Source organism: Balaenoptera acutorostrata, chromosome 9, assembly GCF_949987535.1.
Source record: "Balaenoptera acutorostrata chromosome 9, mBalAcu1.1, whole genome shotgun sequence".
Classification (NCBI taxonomy): domain Eukaryota; kingdom Metazoa; phylum Chordata; class Mammalia; order Artiodactyla; family Balaenopteridae; genus Balaenoptera; species Balaenoptera acutorostrata.
In genome coordinates, this window is record NC_080072.1 from 80,661,634 (window position 1) to 80,680,313 (window position 18,680).

General features: G+C 33.5%; 1 protein-coding gene across 1 annotated transcript in view; it reads left to right on the forward strand.

The window, feature by feature from the left end:
- Nucleotides 1-18,680, forward strand: part of CEP126 (centrosomal protein 126) — a 123,702-nt gene that overhangs the window by 88,825 nt on the left and 16,197 nt on the right. Inside the window, exons 5-9 of the mRNA XM_007191214.3 lie at nt 476-674; nt 4,311-6,471; nt 10,843-10,955; nt 13,878-13,953; nt 15,554-15,763. Of these exons, the coding sequence (XP_007191276.2) occupies nt 476-674; nt 4,311-6,471; nt 10,843-10,955; nt 13,878-13,953; nt 15,554-15,763 (2,759 nt within the window). The remainder of the gene's footprint in view (nt 1-475; nt 675-4,310; nt 6,472-10,842; nt 10,956-13,877; nt 13,954-15,553; nt 15,764-18,680) is intronic.

Sequence of the window (18,680 nt, forward strand, 5' to 3'; positions counted from 1 at the left end):
TACCCTAACAAGAAATTTTATTTTCTATCTGCTTGAATCTTCAACCAACTCTATTAGGGTTATAGGGATACCTACCATCCATGACATCAACTCAGAACTAAGGGTATGCAGCATATCATTATCCAGATAGGAATTCTCTTAAAGAACTGAGGACTGACTCTATACATCTACAGGAATTACTTCTATATCTATCCCAAACAATAGATAGAGGAATAGGATTTAATAATCAAAGCCATGAATAATTGGATATTCCTACATGAAGACGGAGTGCTTTATTGGCACTGTAATCTCACATCCATTTTTATTCTACTGTTGACTCCTTGAAATTCCCATTCTAATATGTCTATATATTTCTCCAATATCCTTATATGTGATTATCTGGACACACACACACACACACACATACATATGAATATGTCATATGTATGCTAACTTTATTTAAATGTACTAAACATTTTTTATGTATGGTTCACAGAGTTATAGATAATTCCTTGCCTTCATCATTGTCAAAAAATGATCACAAGCAACAGAAACATCTCCTATCCAAAATCAATTGTGATAAAGAAATGAAGGAAAACAGCAAGGCAAACTTGACTACTAACAAAGATGCATTCCAGCTTAAACTGGAGGAAACTCGGAAACTCCTAGAAGATCAGCATCTAAGCAGTTTGCAAGTATGAAACTCTAAATACATTATTAATATTTTAATATCTAGCAATAATTCTGTCCCATTTTTGCAGTGTTCTCCACTAAAGAAATGTATACCACTAGCCAAGGGTATGTTTGGATGAATCAGCACAAATTCATCACAGATACTAGTGAAATAAGTTTTTAGTATTTTTTTTAACCTTTTACTCCATTTTTCTCTCTGCTTTTATTCTTATTTTTCCATCTCTCATATTTAGAAAAATATGCTTCATGGATGCTATTTTCTGAAAAACATGAAAGCTATTTGAAAGTATAATGTAATATAAGTAACATTATTAAAGACTGGATTATAAAAAGCAACTTGAAAATTATAATACATATGGACATTAGGTTCTTAATGAAAATATGGCACAATTAGCTAGAAATGGTGTCTCTATTCTGACTCTAATATGGTATTTACTTTGGTTTTTCCCACAAATGAGTATGGAGTTCATACTAAGTTTCCTGAAATGTTCATGCACTTTATTTTTTATGAGTAATTACACACAGGTATGAGATTCTTAGTAGGCTGATATCAAGATTAAATTCATAACCTTGGCCTAATTTATCCAATAACTGAGCAATTGTGGCAAGACTAGAAAAGCGAAGCAGTAGACTTCTTCTGGCTATGATGAAGTGCCTTCCTGCCATAAACAACTATAATTCTGAATAAATAATATGAAACAATTATTTTTAGACAGTATAGAACAGGTAGTATAAGATATGATCATGAATAAAAAGGGAAACAAATGAGGTAAGCCCTATGATCACACAAGCTTTTTACCTGGACATGTCCTCTGGACAAGCCTAAAAAAATTCCACAGGTATTCCAACTACCTGTCAAAAAAAAACCCAACCCTTTCTTAAAGAAGATTGAAATCTAGACATACAGCATAATGTTCACAACGTCCAACACTCAATCAGAACTTACTAGACATGTGAAAAAGCAGAAACCTATATGGCCCATAACCAGGAGAAAAATTAGCCAATATAATCAGACACATAAATGACAGAGATAACAGAATTATCAGGCAAGAATTTAAAATAACTTTTTATATATTTTCAAGGAATTAAAGAAAAATGAACATAATGAAAATGAAATTTTTGGAAGAACCAAATAGAACTTCTAGATCTGAAAACATATTATCTGAGATTAAAATTACACTGGATGGACTTAACAGAGCAGTCATTACAGACAAAAAGATCAGTGGACCGAAATCATCCAAACTGAAGCACTGGGAGAAAAAAGACGGAAAAATATATAACAAAATGTTAGTGACCTGAGGGACAATATCTGAATCTAACATACATTTAATTTAAATCTCACAAAGGGGAGAGGGAATGTTTAAAGAAAACAGTGGCTGAAAATGTTTCAAACTTGATGAAACTATAAATCCACAAATCAAAGAAGCTCAACAAACTCCAAGAAGGATAAGTGTGCACCCATGTGCATGTGCACACACCCCCCTCACGAAAGCACATGAAAATTAGATTAAGCTAGAGGGGGAAAAAGATGTATTATGTGCAGGTGAACAAAGATAAGATGGACCATACTAATTTCAAGCCAGAAGACAGTGAAACAATATTTTTAAAGTTCTGAGAAAGAAAAAATTCAACCAACTTATAATCTATATCTAACTAAAATGTCCTTCTAAGTGTCCTTCTAAAATGAAGGCAAAATAGGCATTTTCAAACAAACATCAGCTGAACACCACTATATTACACCAGTATCTGCACTATAAGAAAATCTCCCAGAAGTTTTTCAGGCAGAATGAAAATGATAACAGATGAAAACTCAGATCTATAGTGACAGAAAACAGATTAGTGGTTGTTGATGGGTAAGTATTGACTACAAAGAAGCAAGAGGGAAATTTCAACAGATGGAAAGGTTCTAAAATATTTCAGTATGATGGTTATGAGTAAATAATTTGTCAAAACCTATTGAACTATACATTTTAAATGAGTGCATTTTATTGTAGATAAGTATATCTCAATAAAGTTGATTTAAAAACTAAAACACAAGGCATGTTAAGTCTAGTACAGTTTATATCAGTAACTTACAAGCAAAACTTGAAGCTGATCATGTTTCATTTTTTAGTGTAAGAAAAATTCTGAGGGAAATAATAGTATAATTTAGTGAAATCAGAAGTTGCTGAACTTCTTCTGAGGTGCTTTGGGAAATGAAGCCATCACAGACCTATGCGAAGAGAAATCTTAAAGCCATGAACATCACACTTAAAGCTAGAAGGACCTTCTGACCCAGATTTCTATATCTCATTAGATGCAATCTCAAAGAAATTCATATTAGAGTCATAGAGCTTTTAGGAGCCTCATTATCAATTAATATAACTCAATTCCAAAAACAGGCACTGAAGGAGCTGTGCTTTGATTTGTTCTAGTTAGGTTGAGTGACCATCTCTTTAAAAAGATATCACAGTACTGAAGGATGTGACAGGCAGGGAGTAAATGCTAGTAATAGCAAACTCTTATGAATCATTTTCAAAACATTTCACAATAGTATATCAATAAGCATGAACTATACAAACTAAAATACTTTATCTGTAACTGATTTCATTGGTTTCTCAGTTTATTTGGGGGGCTAGAAAAATAATAAATTTTTGTTTAATACCAAAATATTTAAATTTTCTAAAATTTGTGTAAAATTTTAAGGGAACTAATTTTCTTTGAGTCCATTTAACTTCTTGACTAGATTAACAATTTAAAGTCTTCTTGAATTTATTTCTACATATGTGATACAGATTAATGCATTCTAAACATATGTTATATATGTGAGAAATTAGAAATAGTTTTAAACATTGACTATACTTTGAAGTGATCATGAAATTTTATTAAAAACTGATAATTTCCATGAAATTTCATTGAAGTAGTGATGAGAACATGTAAGGAATTCATAGAAATTATTACTGTGCTAAATCTCCAAAAACGAGTCATTAAAATCAATCCTAAATCCACATTAGAGTTACCTGGGGAATTTAAAAATAATAATAATACCACCAGTACCTGGACCGCATCCAAGTATTCAATCAGCAGGACCTGGCATGTTTTTACAAAGCTTCTTATGTGGTTCTAATATGCAGCCAGAGTTGAGAACTCTATTATACAGACCATGAGATTAACTTTTATAAAAAGATGTAGCCTTACCAATAGGAAGCTCATATTAGAGTCATAGGGCTTTTAGGAGCCTCATTCAAGTCCAGTGAAGGTTTCAGGAAAAAAATACCATTTGTAAATAACTATTTTTCAGAATTTCACATGCCGTTATGAAATCTTCAAGAAACTCTGTTCTCTGAATGGAATAGCAATAGCAAAATTATTTTTTAAGCTATAACTATGGCTAGGATAATTGAGTAATTATCAGTACTTTAAGGTGAAGAAATTAAGGCAAACACACTTTATTGTAAGTCTTTGTTGGCTCCCTCTTTTTCACTCTGAGGACTGCTCCAGGGATATAGATTAGTTATATACCTATACTGTTTGTAGTCGTACTACTCTATTTTATATGCCAAATAGAATTGGGCTCAGTAACAATGGTGTGTTGAATCATTAATTTTGGCACTTAAAATTTTCTAAGCTATAAAACAATGTTCTTTTTTTTCTTTCAGAAATTTTGTGATGAAGTTAATCAGATAACAAATTCTGAAACCCTCTCAAGTATAGACAGTCTTGAGGCCGGAGAATGTGAAGAAATATATTTAACACTTAATAAGGAGCCTTCCACATCAATCCAGCAGCAGAATTCTATTTCCCTCAAATCTGCAAATCTGCAATCAACTAATCTAAGCTGCTTTGATGAAGATAAGCTGTCATTCTCTAAAACTCAACATATAAATAATTGGCTTATAAATTTAGATGATCCAAACACTCAGGCTGTCACACCTTTCTCAGATATTTTAAGTAAACCTAATGTTCTACCTTCACATAAATGTCTTAATAGTGAAGAACAAAATTCATCTGCTCTGAGTAGAACTGTGGAAAGAGCCACAAATACTGCTAACGATTCAGTAGCCTTTGTATATAGTCCACCCATATTTGTAAAAGATAAAAAAAGCAAAAAGACCTCTGAAACTAGGGATATGAGGACAACTGACACCACTTCTGGAGCATTCAAAAGGGAGAGACCATTAGTTACTGAGAGTCCAACATTTAAATTCAGCAAAGCCCAGGCCACTCCAGATTCTCCAACCCAGGAAATGGCAACAATTTCAGACCAAGAGAAATATTCTGAATTGACTCAAGAAAATAGAACTACTTCAGTTCCCACTTCATTTGTACCTGTGGCAACACCTTTAGTTTTGCCATTGAATACACAATCAGCTAGGCCTTTACCAAAAAACAGTATACATATAAAAGAAATTGACCCAGTGCAGTGTTCTGATAAGTTAGGGGAAATGAAAGACAGTAAAGATGAAAAGATAAGATATTTTAACTGTAATGAGGAAGAGTTGTCTTTATTCTCAGATAATTTTCAAACTGGCTTTATACCTTACAACTCTGACTCAAAAGATAAAAAACAGAAAATAGCTGAAGCATCAACATCATTGTATAGTATAATTTCTAATTGTGACATAGTTGGTCAGCACAAGAAAATGAAATGCAATATTCATGAGAGAAATGGTGTGAGGTTTCTTAAAAGTATTTTAAAGAAAGAATCTAAATACAAACATGATTATTTTAAGGCACTAGTTACAAACCAAGGCTTTAAGTTAGGAAATCAAAAAGCAGGAGATATCAGAGATAGTATTGAATTAACAAAAGAAAAAGGGAAAAGTGCAGAAATTCCAAAGACTATTAAAAAACTGAGATGGTTTGATGAAACTGAAGATACAGAAAAAAATGTTGAAGATAATCATTCACTGAAAAATAGAATAGGAATAACTCAACAGTGGTCTCAACCATTCCACATTCAAACTAAAAGTGTTGCTGCCAGCAACATAACTAGTATTATTCCTGCTTCTTCTGTGAATTCTGCTGATAAGAAAAAGCCCAAGGATGATTTTATCTCTGAAAATGTCACTGCTTTAGGAGGATCTGGAATAGACCACATGCCTTTGAACTGTTTTATACCTTCAGGTTATAACATTGCTAAACAAGCCTGGCCAGACTCAAAAGAAGAGGAAAGTAAATCCCCTGTAAATAGTGGTGGTTCTAAAACTCAAAAACATAATCCACAAAAGGGTGGAGCAAAAGTAATTAGAAGAACAAGATCTGCTAAAGTCCAATCAGGCTTTATATATACAAACAGAAAAGGAGCTGTTATTCGACCACATTCTGCGAGCAAAGCCAACACATTTTTACAAGCTCAGGGTAAATTAATTGTACCTCATCCTCCTCCTAAATCTCAATTAAATATTAGAAGTTGTAAAAATATACAAGTATCTCAGTATCAATCTGTAATGCCTGAAAATTCTCAAAACATCAATACATGTGACTATGTTAATTCAAAACATGTGCTTCCAACAGAACACAAGTTAAATCAGTGGAATCAAGAAAGTAGTCTTCCACTCTCACATGTTTGTCCTGACTTAGTCATTGTGATGCCATCTCTACCATATTGTTCTTCTGAGTGCCAAACTTTAGCAAAAATAAATCATTCAAATGGCAATCAAATGGTTGCCCAGCAAGGCGAGACATTATATTGCACCCAAAGATGTCCAACATATGAAGAAAGTCATTCCTCTGTGACTCTTAAAACTACTAAAGAAGAATTTGTTCCCCTGTGGAAAATACAGCATAATATTCTGGGTCAAAATGAAAAGGCTGCTGGTAAGAATAAATTTATATATTTTTATAGGTAAAAAGTACAAGTTTTTAAATTCATGTGAACTTTCTCTTATTGAGATATGGCAATGTGCACCTTATAAGATATTAATAGTAAATAATAACAGCTTTATAGAAATAACTTATCACCCTTCATATTGTACCCTTGTCTATCTAGTAGCTATTGCTTTTAAGCGAATGACCCAACCTTTGCTCAACTAAAACTAGAAACTTTTGCCAACCTCCATTTTTTTTTTTTTTTTAATAAGGATCTTGAATCAGATGCGTATGTTTGATTGATTGATTGATTGATTTTGGCTGTGTTGGGTCTTCGTTTCTGTGCGAGGGCTTTCTCTAGTTGTGGCAAGCGGGGGCCACTCTTCATCGCGATGCGCGGGCCTCTCACTGTCGCGGTCTCTCTCGTTGCGGAGCACAGGCTCCAGACGCGCTGGCTCAGTAGTTGTGGCTCACGGGCCTAGTTGCTCCGCGGCATGTGGGATCCTCCCAGGCCAGGGCTCGAACCCGTGTCCCCTGCATTAGCAGGCAGATTCCCAACCACTGCGCCACCAGGGAAGCCCCAACCTCCATTTTTTCCATGACTTTTCTTGTTAGTTTAAAAGAGGGAAGACAAAGAATGCGGTTTTATTCTTGTCCCATATCATTCTGTTATTACCCCAATATTACAGTCAAAATTTCTGTCAAAGTAAGCACAGTGAAAAATGTTGTTTAAGTTATTCTAAATAGGTGAATAAATGTGATTATAATACTTTTCTTTATTCTTCTTTAAAATGTTTGTTAAATTTAATTGTTATAAGCTAATAATAGGTGTGCCTACCCCTCTCATTCCCTTTCCAAAAGAGTGGCAACCCTACTTTTATCTGTTATGTATGTAGGGTTTCATATGGAGAAGAAATGATAGCATTCCTTTAAACATTTTTGAAAATTAATTCTCTATATTATGCCTTTGCCCTTAGTAGCTGGTTGACTCCTCATGAAGCTACTTTCCTCTAAGGGAATGGACTATAGGCCCATAAATCTTCCTACGAGTAGAAATTAATTGCCTATTCAGAAATAGATAAGACTTGGGAAATATCAGAAAAGCAACTCTTTTCTTCTCCCAAAGGTATGAATAAATATAAAGAGGATATAATGAAGGAGTTAGTTTAAATTTAAACTATTTAAAGCCTTCTTCAATTAGACCATGAGATTTTAAGGACAAGGGACTATTTTTGTAATTCTTCACCTTATCCCCAGGTTTTAACAGTGCCTGGCACTTAGTAGGCACCCAGTCTTTTCTTGAATTGAATGGACACAAGCCATATTAGCAGATGGGAAGCTAAATGCAAAGACCTTAATCTAAACCTAGATTTTTAACTATTATTTCTCTCGCTAAAGGTTTTATTTTCTTTTTATCCAGCCACTTCACAATGTAACTTCAGTTTTCACACTCCTTCCAGAAAATGAAAGCATCATGTAGATTTGATATTTTAAAGGAAATTATGGTAAATAAATTATGATGGTTGCCTTTTTTGAATTCCTACTCTGTGCCAGTTATAGTGCTAGGTCCTTTACAATTATTGTCTCATTTAAACCTCACAGCAACCCTGACAAATAAGTATTTTTTAAAACCCAATTTTGCAAAGAAGGAAATAGAATTGCCCAAGGTCAAGAGCTAGGAAATTGCAAACATGGTACTTTCATTCAAATATCTATGGCTCCAAGTCCTATAGTTTTTCTACTAAAACTATGTAATAAATATAATTATTAAGTAAACATATATCGGAGTCTGAGCTAATCAGGAAAAATATTAGGAAATATAGTTTCCCAATAGCTCAAGCATAAAAGGGTAACATATGAAAATTATGATCTCCTTCTCTGATAAAAGAAAAAAATATATATATATATATAAAATCTAAGAAACCAATATTTTTCTAACATTTAATCAAAGTAGGTAGTAGTTCTTAGGGGTCTTTGTATGAGGAACACTGGAAAATGTAATGAATTTTAACATTTTTTGCCATGTTTTTAAAGAGATAGAAATATTGAAATTGCTATATATGTCTATACTTATTTTTTTGTTCATTGTTTTGCTTTTATTGAAGTATAGTTGATTTACAATATATTAGTTTCAGGTGTACATCATAGTGATTCAATATATTTATAGATTATACTTTATTTAAAGTTATTGAAAATGATGGCTGTATTTTCCTGTGCTGTACAATATATCCTTGTTGCTTATCTATTTTATACATAGTAGTTTGTATCTCTTAATTCCATACCCCTGTCTTGCCTCTCCCCCATTCCCTCTTCCCACTGGTAACCACTAGTTTGTTCTCTACATCTGTGAGTCTGTTTTGTTATATAGATTCATTTGTTTTATTTTTTAGATTCTGCATATAAATGATGACATAGAGTATTTGACTTTCTCTGTCTGGTTTATTTCACTAAGTATAATACTCTCTAGGTCCATCCATGTTATTGCAAATGACAGAATCTCGTTCTTTTTGTGGCTGAGTAATATTCCATTATGCATTGCTTCCATATCCTGGCTATTGTAAATAATGCTGCTATGAACATTGGGGAGCAAGTAGCTTTTCAAATTAGTGTCTTCACTTTCACCAGATATATATCGAGGAGTGAAAGTAGTTCTATTTTTAGTTGTTTGAGGAACCTTCATGCTGTTTTCCATAGTGACTGCACCAATTTACATTCCCACCAACAGTGTATGAGGGTTCCCTTTTCTCCACATCCTCTCCAACATTTGTTATTTGTAGACTTTTCGGTGATAGCCATTCTGACAGGTGTCAGGTGATACTTCATTGTGGATTTGATGTGCATTTCTCTACTAATTCTAAAGTGATGTTGAGCATCTTTTCATATTCCTGTTGGCCATCCATATATCTTCTTTGGAAAAATATCTGTGCAGGTCTTTGGCTTGGGTTTTTTTTTTTTTTTGGTTGGGTTTTTTGTTTTTTGCTGTTGAGTTGTATGAGCTATTTATATATTTTAGATATTAACCCCTTATTGGTCATATGATTTACAAGTATTTTCTCCCATTCATGAGGTTGTCTTTTCATTCTGTTGATGGTTTCCTTTGCTGTGCAAAAGCTTTTAAGTTTAATTGGATTCCATTTGTTTATTTTTGCTCTTATTTCCTTTGCTTTAGGAGACAAAGCCAAAAAAATACTGCAATGATTTCTGTCAAAGAGTGTTATGCCAATGTTTTCTTCTAGGAGTTTCCAGTCCTACATTTAGGTCTTTAATCCATTTTGGTTTTCAATCTTACATTTAGGTCTTTAATCCATTTTGATTTTCAGTCTTACATTTAGGTCTTTAATCCATTTTGATTTTATTTTTGTATACGGTGTTAGAGAATGTTCTAATTTCATTCTTTTACATGTAGCAGTCCAGTTTTCCCAGCACCACTTATGGAAGAGACTATCTTTTCTCCATCGTACATTCTTGCCTCTTTTGAAGTAGGTTAATAGACCATAAGTGAATGGATTTATTTCTGGGCTCTCTATTCTGTTCCATTGTTCTATGTGTTTGTTTTTGTGCCAGTACCACTCTGTTTTGTTGTATATGTCTATACTTCTTAATTCTGTAATTATACTTGGAAAATCTAATATTAACAGGATTACATCTGTTCACTATTACATTACTGAACATCTTTGTATGTTCAGTCATTCAAGCTTTTTTTTTTCAAAACTATTTAAATATTAAACATTTCAAGTGAACCCTTTGCTAATACTGGATTATAGTTCAGTGAGCATCTATTCATTTTTTTTTTCAACTCTCCTATTTGCTAGGTCACTTTTATTCTCACACTCAGTGTAACCAGAGTTGACAATTGTGGAGGGCATCTTGCTCTCCATTAGCATATCCAGAACTCTCCAGCAAAACTCTCAGTAAAAACTCTATTCCCATGAATAGAGTTAGAACCTCTACTGTTCCTCCAAGATAACTTTGTTTACTGTATGCAGTATATGACCATCTACCTTGCAAACTGACAAAGATGCCAGTGTCAATCATGTATTACCATAGTAAAGTTTAAATTTCTAATTTTTAGATAATAAATTTAAACTGGAATTTTAATATGTTCTTCCTGTGCAGCAGTGATTTTTTCTGGTGCTCTACCACCACCTTTAGAGGTCACTGCTCTAAACTATAAACCCCTCAAAAACAGAGATTTTGTTCAATTCTTTATTGTAACTGTGCCATGCACAGTACATAAAAGAGAAGCTCAATAGAAGTTTGCCAACTGAATGAAAGAAACAGGGTTTTCTGTGATGTTTGAAGGTAACTTGGAAGTTTACAGTGGGTATATACTGTCTACTAAACGTGTAAATTTTGACATTGTCCTGGCATTTGTTTAAGATTCTACTGTTACAAGAAGAAAACAAATTGTTGAAAATAAGCACAGAAGTCTTTTAGAGCAAAAAAGACAAAACCCTGGATCTGTAGGACAGAAGTACAGTGAGCAGATGAATGTAAGTAGAGTATTAGTAAAAATCTTTATTCAATAGTGAAAAATTGCTTGGAAAACAGAATATTCTTACAGGATTGTGCTTTTCCTGTAAACTGTGCACCACAACATAAATGATATAGCCAAAGCCACTGTGAAGCAGCCCAGACTCTATGCTAGGGGCTTACTGCACTAAGTACTAATACACTATATTCTAGTTAGCCTAAATGATCAGTTACTAATGAATATTTTAAACTAACTTTAAGAAATCACATTATTTTACTTGTTATTATTTATACTCAACTCTGGGAAAACTGAGGTTATTCGCAACAAAGTTATTTAAATATACATTAAAAAATGAAAAAAAAAAAGAAAAGTAAATTAGAGCCATGGAAACAGGAAGCAAGTATGCTTATCATGAAGACTAATATAGTTCCGTGTGTTTAAATATCCTGTTGGTATCTAAGCTTCCTGGAAGACATGGCAAGAAGGAAAATAAGGTGTTGCATAGTTGTCAGGGGATATCAATAATGATTTCGTATGAGGTATACTGTATTAAAAGACATTTTCCATTGAGAATCCTCTATAAGGGACCTTGAAGTTCATAATAGATATATCCCTATTAACAGTCAACAACAAATAAATAAGGAGTTTCATGTGCTGTTTGAAATAGAGATCTTCAATAAAGGTCAAAATCATAATAATGTTGATTTAAAAATTAGTGGATGTAATTCTGTGAGAGCTAAGTAAATGTGACCTAAATATGACATTTTCTAGAGGTCTAGCATGATCCAAGGGTTGAATTTAAAATATTAAAAAATCTTGGGGACTTTCGTGGTGGCACAGTGGTTAGGAATCCACCTGCCAATGCAGGGGACACGGGTTCAAGCCCTGGTCTGGGAAGATCTCACATGCCACAGAGCAACTCAGCCCGTGTGCCACAACTGCTGAGCCTGCGCTCTAGAGCCTGCTAGCCACAACTACTGAGGCTGCGTGCTGCAACTACTGAAGCCCGCACACCTAGATCCCATGCTGTGCAACAAGAGAAGCCACTGCAATAAGAAGCCCACTCACCGCAATGAAGAGAAGCCCCAGCTCGACGCAACTAGAGAAAGCCTACATGCAACAATGAAGACCCAATGCAGCCATAAATAAATAAATAAATAAATAAATAAATAAATAAATAAATAAAATTTACAAATATTAAAAAATCTAGATGGATGAGTGAATAGCATTTCACTTGAAGTTTCTACCTTAAATACCACTTCTGATTTTTAATAGAACTGGAAATAGAGTGTTTTATGAAGAATTTATACTCACGTCAAGGTTGAGGGTCCTATTATTTGTATACTGTAGAAACTATTGATTTTTATATGGATGATTATTAATATGAAGAATTATCAACAATGATTTCATTTTATCAGCAAAACAAGTCATTTAGTTTTTTATTTATGTAAATATAGTTGTCTCATTACCAATATATTTTTACTGTTTAATAACAAACTTAATTACAAACATAACTTACTGATTACAAATAGAATAATGCCTAAGTCCTTCCTGTTTAATTTCCATGTTGTCCACATCAAACATCTCAAAATCTACAAAGTGAACAAATTTTATCTTTATTTTTTCTTTATTTTTATTAATGTATATTAAATTTAAAAGTAATGTGTAGTTGTTATAACAAAAATTGAACAAATTAAATTTTAAATGCCATTATTAGTGCCCTTTCTAAATTCATCTTTATTTTTCTGTGTCTTATTCTGTTCTTCTGTGTCTTGCTCCTTTGCATACTATCTTGCTGTCTTTAGAGTCCATTTCTATTCTTTCCAGAAGCTTCACTTCCACTTTCACATAATACACATCTTCCACTCACACACCACTTATACATCTACCAAAGTCTTGTTAGCTTTAAAATAGGTCAGTGTTCCTGAATCAAAACAAAGTTTTGAAGTTTATTTTTTTTCATCCTTGTTGTTTTGTTTTGATATTTGGTTTTGGGTTGGGTTTGATTTTGTTTTTACTCAAGAGCTTAAACAAGCATTCAGTTACTATAGCACCGGCCCTGTCACCTTGTATTAGGAAATATATTTTATCACAATGGATTTTTTCCCAGACACTACTTCTATGTGGAGAGAATCTAAAAGAGGTCAGTGAAAGACGGGTAAAGCACAATTGCCACTTTGTGCCAGGGTCTTAGTCCAGGTTGTCTCAAGTCTATAATGGAGTTTAGGCAAGGCTATGAGAGCTATCGAAGCAGGGCTGTTGAAGAAACCTGCATCGGTTACTCTTCAAATTAGACTGAACAAAAGCTAGGTATAGTCATAGCCAGGCAATTTTATCTAAGAGAAACAGTCATTTCTTAACAGTGGAACAGAATGGGGGTAAAGAATCAAAGTAGACCATATCCAAGGAAGGAGAGTTGGTATCACTCAGAGTGTTGAATGGGAGTGCTAATTGCCAGTGCTCTGATATTTTTCATTTCCCAGTACTGTGCAACATCGAGGCAGCTATTTCTGTTTTAAGTTTTGTCATCTAAGACACTTACCTGTCCTTGGCATTAGACATAATCAGAGGCTTTTGGCTACTATTGATAATTGTGACTTACCCTTACAAGGATAAACCAGCCTTAAGGTAATTTTTTACCTTTCCTTTAGTTAGCACTTCTGATTGCCACCCAACTTACTTCCTTCTTTCAAATGTCCAAGACAAAATTGCAATCTGAAAATTTAGCAAAATCTACATAAAACATTTTTCTACTCTTTAGGCATCATAGAAAGGTCTTATTCCAGTAATTCTTGATTTCTGCTCCAAAAAAAAAAGAAAATATATATTATATGAACAGTGACAGCTGAAAATATAAACAGCAAGTAAAAGTCTGTTAAGTCAATATATCATTAATTTTAAATATGGAATTATATTCTGATTCAATATTCTATTTTTATAGAATTTTGGACAAAGTGTCCAGCTAAGTTCAAGTGAGCCAAAACAAACCACAAGGGCTACTTCTAATATTGAAGAAGGTATGTTTTAGTTTAAACATTTTCCTCTTAGCTTTGTTCCCAATGATTTCTTTTTTGTTGTTCTTATACATATTTTCCCAAGTACTCAAATGTTACATGACTGTTAAACTACCATTTGGGGACCTGAGTTCTCCTCACCCTGCACATTTAGATTGTTGGCAGTTTTTTAATTTATTCTAAATAGTAATGTACTGAACATCTATCTACATCGTTTTTCAGACTTTTCAATTATTTCCGTATTTAGATTCCCAGAATTAAAATTACAGTACTTGGCATTAATTGGCACCCAATTAATATTTGTTGAATGAAACTCTGTATTAAATGGGTACTGGATCAAAGGAAATAAACATTGTTAGAGGTTTTTATACATATTCCTATAGCATTTTCCTGAAAAGTATTATCATTCAAAATTCTTCTGGGGTGTATGCCAACTTGAGGTAGAATCACTTCTATTATTTACTTATAAGACAGACAAAGAAATGGTATATAATTAGTTTTTATTTGTACATCTTTTATTAATAATAGGCTTAATTGTTTATGTATATTTATTTTGGTGAATTATTTCTTCATATTCTTTTTCCCTGTAAATACTGGAGTTTTAGTATTTTCTTAATCATTTCTGCGAACTCTAAATATCAAGGATTCTGATCCTTATGTTAGTTACAAATGTTTTTACCACCTTACTATGTGCATTTTATTCCACTTATGTTTTATTTTTACATATAGAAGTCTTACTTTACATTTTTGCATTCAATAAATAATTATTGAGAGCCAATTTCCTGCCTGCAACTAAATATTTTGGATATACAATAATTAACAAAACATACAAAAGTCTTGGCCTTCAGAATTTAAAATCTATTAGGTAAGACTGACCTTAAATAAACATGTTTTTAGTCTTTTCTTAGTGACTTGTCCATTACTCAAAGAAATTTCCCAATGCAGAAAATTAGAAATGTTTCTTTTCCTCTAGATTATTTTAATGGTTTGATTCATTAAATTTAATTCTTTAATGTCTTTGGAATTTGTTTAAATAGATGATGTGAAGTGATACTCCAAATTGACTATTTTATAAACAACAAACTAATTTATTGAGATATCTTTCCCTTCTCTCACGTCTTTGATACTTCTTCGATCATATGTTCTTTTATTGAATTTGGTCAGTTTCTAGGCTTTCAGTTCTGTTCAGCTGATCATCTAATTTTCTAAAATTTCCATAAGTTCCTTTTCTCTTACTCTTATTTATAACTCATCATAATTGCTATTATAAAGACAATCTACTTCACCTTCTCCTTGAACTACCAATGAATAACAAAAGCAAAACAGAAATAATCTACATATACATAATGTATTTTTTTCCTTAGTTCAGGTAACACTCTAGAAATTACCTCACTGCCATCATTTTGAGTATTTGTTTTAAGTTAGAGATGGGAAAACGCTAGCTATAGAAGATCCTGGTAAATAAAATGCAAAGTAACAAAAGATTTACTAGGTTTCTGTTTGTGAAATGAATATATATGGACATATGTCAGTTAAGTATGTATAAGGGCTAATCCCAAAGACAAAAAGGGATCAAAGAATAGTTAATGTAAAGTTTCTATAGTTTCAGGCAGTACTTCTGAATTTTTGATGGCTGAAAACCTAGTGAAAGCTTCAGTGCCTGAGGATGAAATTCTAACTGTCATGAATAGCAAGCAGCTACAGAAATCAAATCTGACTTTAAATAAAACCCAGCAATTTAACATCTGTGCACTATCAGCTGAAGAACAAAAGATCCTACAGTCCCTTAATCATCTCAATGCAAGGTTACACTGTAAGTATGGAAGAACACCTTTTGTAAGAAATGTTGAATTTTATACTTAGACAATTTTAATTTAAAATTTAATTTAAAAATTGAAAATAAAAATACAAAATGTATCCAGATTATCACCTACTTGAATCAAGTATATAACAAAAATTTATTTGAATATACCATACTATTTCAGGTATACTGTACTCATTTCATTTATGCTGATGCCAATTTCATTGGCAGGCTTAACAGTCTTTTGGGAATGTATGAATAGACTTCATTTCAGCAGTGTGACAGGCTATCTCTACTGACCATCCATCAAAAACTACCATAAATTCAGGATTAAGTACTTTAAAAATCTTAAATATAGCAATGAGCTGGTAAGAATATAAGAAATTCTTAAGACCAGGAAGTAAATATAAATAAGAACCTAGAATGATAAGGAGAGTGCTGCTGCTAGCTTTTCTCTTGAGAACATTTAACCCACAGAGTGAAATTGAGCTTTGCTTTTCATGGCCTCACAGAAAAATGGGAACAGAAGACAAAATCCATGGCCTACTTAAGATGAGTAGTCTTACAGAAGATCCTCCTACCCTAAGGTTGGGCCTCCCAAAGAGCTACGTCTTATACAGACTTACACTGCCAGAGAAACAGAGAGAGGGGTAAAAAAAAAAAAAAAAAAAAAGCTTACATAACTTAAGTTTCAGTATTAAGCAGATGAGGGAAGAAGACATGCAAGCTTTTTTCACCTCTCTGTATGTCTGTGTAGGATGTAACTCTTTAAGAGGTTTTGTCAACAGCAGTCTCTTACTAAAGGAAATTCTAAAGAATGTACTTCAGCAAACCAAAAGTAATCTCAGATGGACAGTCTGAGAGGGTAAATTTGAACATTGTATAAAACAATAAATGTAATTTAAAAGTAGTATGTTGTTCAAAGAGAAAACAATTTAAATACCTATCAAAAATAATACATAAGTTGGAGAACATAAATGGTGTTAAAGTGTGCTAGGATTCTTGTATTATTAAGGAATTGAGTAAAGATATAGGTTAACTTTAGATGTTGATAAATGAAGCATGTCTATGGTAATTACTAAGGTCACAACTAAAGAGTCAGAAATAGAGTACACAAATTCCAGACTCTTAGAGAAAGAAAGTGACATGCAAAAGAAAAAAATCAAATCATACCAAATTAACACAGGAAAGGAGATAAAAATAATCATAGAAGAGATAGGACAAAAGGACACATACAAATACTATACTATAAGATGGTGTATACAAATGTATATAATAAATGTAAAAATATATGTGTATTTTCATATATACAGTATTCATATATAATGCATATATATAAATAAACGTGTATTTACTGTGTGTGTGTGTATATATTCCATGTCTGCCTAAAATGTAGAAAATTGGAATATAGCAATCACACACTAAGAATAAGAAAAAGCAGATAAACAACAAAAGTATAGGTTTTCTTAAACCCATTAGAGAGCTGAGGTTCCAGCACAACCAAGTAGCCTGACATCCAAGGAAAGACAGGAACTTCCAAGGAGAGACATGACATGACAATTGGCTCACCTGTGGCTGAATATGGGAGAAAAAAATGCCAGGTTCCATACAAGCTGATATTAGGAATTATTCATAAATTTTTAGCAAATTGCTAAAGGATAAATGTGAACTATTGTGAGAACATAAAACCCCCAGAAGCCTAGACACTCTTCTTGTTCACACCACTCACAGATTCTTCTTTATGAACCTACACTGTGTGTTCATGAGAAAAAGAGGGGGCAGAACAGGAAACCAGAGAAATCCTCTCTCAGTGGTGCAGGCTTGGAAAAGGGGAGCAGCCACCACTGTAGGAATGGTATGAAGCCCCATGCAGAACCTTCTCTCCTACAGAATAAAGGTCATAAAGTACTGGGACAGAGGCAGCAAACTTCGTTGATTGCCCCCAGGGCACAAATGAAGACTTACTCTGGGTAGGGGAAAGGTAAAAGAAGTAAGCTTCTACTTCTGGAGAAGGGGGAAGAAAGAGGCATGGGCCCAGATTATTAGAGGTATCCTGCTATAGGAGGAGGGACACAAAATTGTCTTGCGCAAAACCTGCCAAAGATACAAGGCAAAGTTGACTGCCATGGGAAAGAGGAGCAGGATGACTAAGAAGGCATAGAGGACATGCCTAAGACTAAGCCTCGACCAGGACAACAGAAAAATCCCCCTACTCCCCGACCACAAGGCCAGCAAGTACCAAAACACAAGCAATAGAAATCAGCTGGAGAAAGGCAAGGGCATAGAGAGAATCTAGTGGTATTGTGTAGACACACAGGAAAGCCAAAAGCTGAAAGTAGAGCAGGAAAATTGAAGGAAAAAAACCTCCATGACTCCTGCAGAAGCACAAAATAACACTAGAGGATTTTGAAACCATTGGGGTACTGAAGGTAACCATAGCAACAATAAAACCCAAACCTAGCTCAATTCCTAAGTTGATTAACTACACACAGACACACACACACACAGATACACACACACACACACACACACACACACACACACACATACATAGACACACCAATTGCCTAACAGAAAAGACATGCCCATTTCCAGGCACAAACACTATTTACCTCAGTATCCACTATTGTAAACAAGAAGTCCAACATTCAATCAAAACTTAAAAGACACAAAGCAGCAAGGGAAAAAACTCTGTCAAGGGACAAAGCAATTAACAGATTGAGACACAGAGATGACCCAGATGTTGGAACTATCAGATAGGTAATTTTAAATAACTATGACTAATATGTTAAAGGTTATAGTGGAAAACGTGGACAACATGGGAAAGAGTCTACAAACATGGACAGATACAGAATTTCAGCAGAGAGGTGGAACCCATACAAAAGACTCAAATAGAAATGTGAGAGGGCTTCCCTGGTGGCGCAGTGGT